This window comes from Microtus oregoni, unplaced genomic scaffold (genome assembly GCF_018167655.1).
Source record: "Microtus oregoni isolate MIOR12 unplaced genomic scaffold, Mior012 000050F_000, whole genome shotgun sequence".
Taxonomy (NCBI): domain Eukaryota; kingdom Metazoa; phylum Chordata; class Mammalia; order Rodentia; family Cricetidae; genus Microtus; species Microtus oregoni.
This window is the reverse complement of record NW_024543224.1, coordinates 2,291,738-2,300,531: the sequence shown is the minus strand read 5'-3', so window position 1 is coordinate 2,300,531 and position 8,794 is coordinate 2,291,738. Positions and strand designations below refer to the sequence as shown.

The following is an 8,794-nucleotide window of genomic DNA, read 5'->3' as shown; positions in this document are numbered from 1 at the left end:
AGGAGCAGTGAATCAACACATGGAGATAAATCATTTTATTTTGTTTTAAATTTATTTTCATAAAATATTTTTTGAAATTAAAATATACCTACATCATTTCCCCCCAACCTTTCTTTCTTCTAACCCATCCCATGCACCTTTCCTTGTTCTCTCTCAAATTCATGATCTACAGTTCTTTGACTGTTGTTTTATATATATGCATATATTCAAAAATACATAAATGCAACCTGATCTGTTTGATATTACTTACAAATATACGATTTCATTTATAAAGAACATTTAAAATGCATTTTAAAAGGGTTTTAACTTCAGACATATCTTTAAAGAACAAGGCCCAGATGTTGTAAACAATCAATTTCTTATCAAAGAGGTTATGATAAAACTAGATCTAGACTTTTCAAGGGATTTGTGATGGTGTTTGCTGTTGCACATGGAAAGCTACAACATCTGTGGTTCACTGTAAAGGACAGTAGAGTATAGAAGATAAAGAAATACAGAGCGTCTAAGCCATAGCCAGTTTCCAGTGGGCTCTGGATGATTGATTCACACTCTGTGTTATGTTTTGAATCTCATCACAGGCCGGCTTTTCCATTACTAGACTTTCACCTTTTCCTCTGCCTATCCTGTACTCTTTGGAAACTTCCACCTCACTGAATATATAGATTAAATAAAATAAAACCAGAAATGAATTTTTGGAGGAAAAATAACTAGATAGGATGAGAAACAAAATCTATAGCTATGGTATAGTAACTGGCAGGCTGTGAATAAGCACTATCATTTCCACAAAAAGAACTATTTGTTTATTATGAAAGTGGATCTCTCCAAAAAAATGTTTAGCAACTGTATTTACTTCTGTCTGTAATCCTCAATTGAATTGACTAATTGGAAATTCTTCATAAATATTGACTGCTCTTCACTGTGCATAGATGTTGGTCAGATGGTATTGAGACTCTATGGAAAATGCATAGTTTCAATCTATGTAATCAGTTCCCAAATGTTGTAGAAAAAGGTTCTTGAGAATCAATGTAATGAAAATGATAGATTAAACATTTCTGAAACTCTTCATTGGTGACTTTGCTCTTCTGGACACTTCTTACAATTCATTGGAAATAGAAAATAATCTCATGGGAATACAGCATGTGATTCTTGAAGAGAATGATATTGACTGTAGCTTCATCCTCAGTACATGTATTGATCTTCTCTGAAGTGCATTATTAATGGAATGTCCTTTAAACATAGAGGTTATCTAACTAAAAGTTTATGTGTAGCTCAGCAGTGTAGAATGAGCCTTTTAAGGACTGAGTTTTTTTTTTCTTACATTTGTCAACGCTTTCTAAGACTTTGAAGGATCCCCGTGACTCAAGTGTAGGCACATAAAAGACTGAGTCTGTAGTTCACTCATTTTGTTTTGTTTCATTTCTCTGTGTAACAGCCCTGACTGTCCTGGAACTAGCGCTTGTAGACCAGGCAGGCCTCAAACTCACAGAGATTCACCTGTCTCTGCCTCCCGAGTGCTGGGACTAAAGGCGTGCACCCCCACCACCCGGCTCATTTATCTGTTGAATCCACCAAAGTCTGTTTATGGTGATCTTCCCATATTAGTTACTGGGTAAATATTGTTTAATGAATGACCTGGTGAACTATTTCTTTATGTGTCTTTCTTCCCTTTCTTCCCTTCCTCCCCTCCTTCTCTCTCTTCCTTTGTCCTTTAAATCAGGGCACAAGGGCTTTCAATCTTTGTTACTTTCACTGTGAAAGAGTTCTTCTAATGTCTGACATCTTTTTTCCATCAATTTCTAGTCTGTTGATATAATTGTATATAAAATAATATGAATATGATTTTTAAAAGATGTATTTTTATTATAACTTTTTAATTGTGTGTGTGGGAAGGGAGGTATATGCACAGAAGTACGGGTGCCTGCTGAGGCCAAAAGAGGGTTTCAGATTCCCTGGAGTTGAACTTATAGATGCTTGAGAACCACCTCATGTAAGAACTGAATACCTTAACTGTTGAGTTATTTCTCTAGCCCTGATATGTATAGAATTTTAACACTTTTCTTCTGAGAGTTTTGTTCCATGTCTTTTATTATGCTTGTATTTTATTATAAAACAGAAAATTTTAGATTACTCAGACATCTTTCAATGTCTTCTATTTTTTTCCAATGTGGTCATTTAAATAACATTTAATATTTACATATATTTCTTTTTGGCAATTGTTTTTAAACATTGTAATAGTCTATAATGTGTTGTATATAGAAATTGATAAATGAACAGAAATTGAATATGACTTATGATAGAAAGTATTTTTTTAATCCATTTGGACTTGAGTTTTGTGCATGGTGATAGATATGGATCTATTTTCATTCTTATACAGGTTGATATCCAGTTTTGCCAGCACAATTTGTTGAAGATGCTCTCTTTTTTCCATTGTATACTTTTAGCTCCTTTATCGAAAATCAGGTGTTCATAGGTTTGTGGGTTAAGAGAAAGTGGGAAGTACTCTACAATACATGGGCACAGGAGACCACTTCCTACGTATAACCCCAGCAGCACAGACATTAAGGACCTCATTGAATAAATGGGACCTCCTGAGACTGAGAAGCTTCTGTAAAGCAAAGGACACTGTCACTAAGACTCAAAGGCAACCCAGTGACTGGGAGAAGATCTTCACCAACCCCGCAACTGACAAAGGTCTGATCTCCAAAATATATAAAGATCTCAAGAAACTAGACCGTAAAAGGCTAATCAACCCAAATATAAAATGGGGCACTGATCTGAACAGAGAATTCTCAACAGAAGAAGTTCAAATGGCCAAAAGACACTTAAGGTCATGCTCAACTTCCTTAGCGATCAGGGAAATGCAAATCAAGACAACTTTAAGATACCATCTTACACCTGTCAGAATGGCTAAAATGAAAAACACCAATGATAGCCTTTGCTCGAGAGATTGTGGAGAAAGGGGTACACTCATCCATTGCTCGTGGGAATGCAAACTTGTGCAACCACTTTGGAAATCAGTGTGGCGGTTTCTCAGGAAATTCGGGATCAACCTACCCCTGGACCCAGCAATACCACTCTTGGGAATATACCCAAGAGAGGCCTCATCATATAACAAAAGTATATGCTCTTCGATGTTCATAGCAGCATTGTTTGTAATAGCCAGAACCTGGAAACAACCTAGATGCCCTTCAATGGAAGAATGGATGAAGAAAGTATGGAATATATACATATTAGAGTACTACTCAGCAGTAAAAAACAATGACTTCTTGAATTTTGCATGCAAATGGATGGAAATAGAAAACACTATCCTGAGTGAGGTAAGCTAGACCCAAAAAGAGGAGCATGGGATGTACTCACTCATATTTGGTTTCTAGCCATAAACAAAGGACATTGAGCCTATAATTAGGGATCCTAGAGAAGCTAAATAAGGAGAACCCAAAGAAAAACATAAAGGCATTTTCCTGAATATTAACCCTCATCAGGCGATGAAAGGAAACAGAGACAGAGACCCACATTGGAGCACCGGACAGAAATCTCAAGGTCCAAATCAGGAGCAGAAGGAGAGAGAGCACGAGCAAGGAACTAAGGACCGCAAGGGGTGCACCCACACACTGAGACAATCTGGATGTTCTATTGGGAACTCACCAAGGCCAGCTGGCTTGGGTCTGAAAAAGCCTGGGATAAAACCGGTCTCGCTGAACATAGCAGACAATGAGGACTACTGAGAACTCAAGAACAATGGCAATGGGTTTCTGATCCTACTGCACGTACTGGCTTTGTGGGAGCCTAGGCAGTTTGAATGCTCAACTTACTAGACCTGGATGGAGGTGGGGGTTCCTTGGACTTCCCACAGGGCAGGGAACCCTAATTGCTCTTCGGGCTGAGGTGGGGGGACTTAATTGGGTTAGGGGGAGAGAAATGGGAGGCGGTGGCGGGGAAGAGACAGAAATCTTTAATAAATAAATAAATTTAAAAAAAGAAAAAAAGAAAAAAAAAGAAAGTATTTTTTTACTACTTTTTTTTTTTTGGCCAGGAAATATTTTATTGACAACCAAGGATATAGTCATAAGAGAGGGAAGCACACAGAACTGCAAACTAAAACCCAACAGCAAGTAATGGTCATTTGGGCCAGAAGCACTACACTTTGGGGTCCTCACATTCTCTCACCAGTAGACACAAAAGGCATCCAAGGGAGGGGGCAGAAGTTCTGGTGTCCCAGAGTGTGAGAGGATATGTGATGCTTCATTATGAGCTACAGGGCAAGGAGGTAAAATGGAACCAAGTTTGATCATTGCCCAAGACCATTTCCTCCTCTAATAGCCAACACCAGGTGGAGGATTGAACCACCTAGGATCTTGTAATCAGCTGCTGTCTTCTCATCATTCATTAGTTTGCCACTGTAGATGAGCCTCTGCTGTTGTGGGGGGATGCCCTCTTTCTCTTCCACACACTCCTTGATTCGCTCCACCTTGTCTGTGGGTTCAATGTTGATCTCAATTTCCTTTCCAGTCATCGTCTTCACTTTAATTAGCATCTTCCTCCGAGGTTGAGGCTACAGGTGGCTATAGTCCTGCTTCTCCTGTTGTGGACACCGCTGCCACTTCCCAGCACTCCACGGCTCTTACTATTTCTTTAAACACCATGAAGACAGATTATTGCAGGCATCTTGACTCCATAGAACAGTTCTTGAAACATAGCAGATGATAAATAAATGTTTTAGAAGGGATAAATATAAATTAAAGAAATACATTCAATCAGGCTTCATAACAATGACAAAAACACCTAAGAAAATAACAGGATTTCTTTCACAGTTCCAGAGATTTATGTCTACAGTCATTACTTAGCACAATTGATTCCATTCTATGCATGAAGCAGAAAGAAAAGAAAAGAGACAATAATCTAGGTATAACCATCCATGGCACACACCCAGTGAGCTATATCCTGAACCTAGCACTAACCTCTGAAAGCTTCCACTGCCCCTGTGAAAAATGCTACTAGCTGGGAGACAGGTGTTTGGCACATGAGCCTATGGGCTAAAGTTCATATTCAAGCTGCAGCAATAAATTTCTACCTGTTCCTCCAACCTATCAAGTAATTTTTCACCTCAAAGTATTTGCTAGTTGCACTTAATACCCTCTGCTCTCAGTGCTTTAGCTATCCATGTAATTGATCTCATCATTTTATTCAGACCTGTGTTGAAACATTACCCATTTAAGTACAATTCACTTCTAAAGTCTGTTAAAGCCAACTATCAAGTCTCCCACCTCAGCAGCTCTTACCGTGCCTTACATTTTCTTCATGACATACATTACTCTATAGTATGCTTTTGATGATGTCTTGCTTCCCTCCCTTTATGATGCTTTCACAATAGAATCATGAGTTCTAGAAGTTCTGAGACTATATCAATCGAAGGTCTCATCAGGAAACAAAGTTATATCTATAAAATAAAATACATTAAAGGAGGACTATTTACATAAGCTTATGCAATATGAAGTGAAGAAAGAAGGCATATGAAAGTAGACCTGATAGTACAAAAGAAGGAAAGAAATGTATTACAGCTAAATGAGAATTAGAGCAAGGAAGGAGACCTGGCCCATAAAAAAGATAATATCTTAAAGAAACAAATATAGACACAAGGCATTGTAAGTTAGGGGCAACAGTAGAAAAAATTCCTTCTTCATTTATATCTACATTAAAAAAAATGGCCGGGCGGTGGTGGTGCACGCCTTTAATCCCAGCACTCGGGAGGCAGAGGCAGGCGGATCTCTGTGAGTTCGAGACCAGCCTGGTCTACAAGAGCTAGTTCCAGGACAGGCTCCAAAGCCACAGAGAAACCCTGTCTTGAAAAACCAAAAAAAAAAAAAATGTACCTTATTGTTAAGGGGGTGCTTTACCAAACAGAGGAGATCTCTGGCAAGGAGCTAAGGTGAACAATTTCTTTGAGAGCAATTAGTTCCTGGTTGGAGACCCTGTTTTGGGGGTGCAGCTTAGAAGATTCTGCTTTGTAGGAGGAAGTATCTCACTGGGGGTTGGGCTTTGGAAGTTTAAGGCCTTGCCTTACTCCCAATTTTACTCTCTGCTTTGCACATATTGTTCAAGGTGTGAGCTCTCCATTTCCTGCTCCAGCAGCCTTGCTAGCTGCCTGCTGCTATGCTTTGTTGGTGATGATCTCTTATTTCTCAGAAATCATAATTTCAAATAACTATAACTTCATTATAAGTTGACTTTTTCACAGTTTCTTGTCACAGCAATAGAAATGTAGCTAATACACAGACCAAAAAATATTTCAAAAGACTAATAAATGGAATTGAGGGTTTGGAGCAAAGGAACTGTGACATGGCACTGCTCCAAAATGCTATCATAAGGAGGATGCAGGGTCTTATTTGGGGGCATGACTGTTGTCATGTTTGGATAAATTAATAGATAACTACTTGGAAAGAAGGAAATTTTGTGTCTTATGATTGTTTTTTAAACCCAGTGATCACTGATTTATAATTTATGGGTTATATCTCTATTTGCAAAGATCCTGAGAGTTTTCCAATAACAAAGTTTTATAAATACATAGTTGTATTTCTAAAGATAAAATGTATAAAATGATACTTACTGGATTGTTTCACTTTTACACAAAGTAAGTGCAAAGGATTTTAAGCCATTACTGGTTCTTTAACTTTAGTTCTGACCTTGATTATGAGGATTTAAAAGGATGAATATTACAGACAGGGGAAGTAGATATACAGACAGGGGAAGTAGATATATCTAAGATCTCAATTCTAAAGTCTCCAATGTGCCTTTAATTCCTTAATTCTGCTTTATTATACAAACCATCCTGGCACCATTGTAGAGGATGGACTAGGGGAGAGTTTCATTTATTGATAAAAGAAAATTAGAAGGATAAAGTACTACAGAGAACATGATGATTTTAGGTTGGACATATTGAGTACCAAAAGGGCAACGTATTTCTGGAAAATGGGATATTTAGGTCTGAATATGAGGAAAATATTGAATATCAAGTGTTAGTTGAATTAATGAAAAGATAAAATGAGAATAATTTTCTGTAGGAAAAGAAACAAAACCTTCTTGGACCGTCTTTCCACACCACCTCTAGGCAAACCAAAAACCAGTGTGTGTGTGTACTTCAGGGAATGTGTGGGATAGTGATGATGTTTTCCACAGGCTCTGGAGTACAGAGCTTAAAGTGAGTTGAGAAACACTATCAAAAGGTGAAACTGAAATAGTAAGTGACACAGACAACCTGACGTGGGAAAGGTGATCTAAGGAGGGGATTAAGCAGAAAACAAAATCTAGATGTAAGGTTATGATTATGACATACTGTGAACAGCAGGCTAGAGTTTGATGACTTAGGTGATAAAATGTTGAAAAGGTTTTTTTTTTTTTTTTTTTTTTTTGAATACCAAGGAATTGCCACCAGTGCCTTTCATAGGATGTTTATCCCTAAGGTGGAGGGTAAGGGGATTTTCAAAGGTCATGAAACTGACCTACAATGATGAAGAAAAGCAATAGAGGAAGACAACTGAAAAGTACTGGAAGATTTTGCCTGAATTCATTTGGAAAGGGATGACATAGAAGAGGAACAATTCCATATTAGCCTTGTAGGGATCTTATGTGTGAAGGAAATTAGAGAAATAGAAAACAATAGAGGTTTGCTAAACAACTTTTGCCCTGCTTATTTTTTAAAAAATATTAGATTTAAAATAATACCAGTCCAAGTTCCTACTCCCTCCCCTCCTTCCATTCCCTTCATAAACTCTCCCACTCCACCCCCATCTAATCCTCAGAGGGAGTAAGGAACATTGCTTTGTGGAAGGTCCAAGGCCCTCCTTACTATATCTAGGCTGAGCAAGGTATACATCCAAAGAGAATAGGATCCCCAAAAGCCAGTACATGCAGTTGGGATAAATCCTTGTGCCACTCTCAGTGGCCCCTCAGTCTGCCCCAGTCATGCAACTGTCAACCACATTCAGAGGGACTAGTTTGGTCCTATGCTTGTTCCTTCCCAGTCCTGCTGGAGTTTATGCACTCCTATTAGCTCAGGTAAACTGTTGCAATGGGTGTACCCATCATGGTCTTTACGTCTTTTTTCATATTCTCACTTCTTCCACTCTTCAACTGGACTTTGGGAGCTCAGTCCACTGCTCCAATGTGGGTCTCTGCCTTTGTTCCCAAAAGTTGCTAGATGAAGGTTCTATGGTGATATTTAAGATAATCATCAGTCTGGCTATAGGACAAGTCAAGATTGGGCCCCCTCTCTTCTATTGCTTAGGATCTTCGGTGGGGTCATCCTTGTGGATTCCTGGGAATTTCTTGAGAGCCAGGTTTCTGATAACCCTAGAATGGCTCCCTCAATCACAATATCTCTTTCCTTGCTCTCATTTCTGTCCTTTCTCCATCTCAAATATCTCATTCCCTCAAGTTCTCCTCAACCCTCCTCTTGTCCCCTCCTTTTTTCCTTCTACCCTCCCTTGCTTCCCTCCCTCATGCACCTAATTATGTCTAGTGATCATGTCTGTTTCCAATTTCCAGGTGGATCTATATATCTTTTTCTTTTAGTTCACCTTATTACTTAGCTTCTCTAGGGTCATGAACTATAGGTTCAAAGTCCTTTGTTTATAGCTAGTATCAACTTATGAGTAAGTACATACCATAATCATTCTTTTGGGTCTGGGTTACCTCACTGGGGATAGTGCTTTCTAATTCCATCCATTTGCATGCAAAATTCAAGGTGTCGTTGTTTTTGTTTTTACCACTGAGTAGTACTTTAATGTGTAAATGTGCC

General features: G+C 38.5%; 1 protein-coding gene across 1 annotated transcript; it reads right to left on the bottom strand.

Annotated features, from left to right (window-relative positions):
* Nucleotides 1-4,288: 4,288 nt before the first annotated feature.
* LOC121436629 (NEDD8-like) lies at nt 4,289-4,534 on the bottom strand. Its single transcript, XM_041636644.1, has one exon. It carries the CDS (start codon nt 4,532-4,534, stop codon nt 4,289-4,291), a length of 246 nt encoding a protein of 81 aa, XP_041492578.1.
* Nucleotides 4,535-8,794: the final 4,260 nt, after the last annotated feature.

Bases quoted from the DNA above. Each gene is read 5' to 3' on its own strand.
- LOC121436629 (XM_041636644.1), bottom strand. From the start codon at position 4,534: ATGCTAATTAAAGTGAAGACGATGACTGGAAAGGAAATTGAGATCAAC.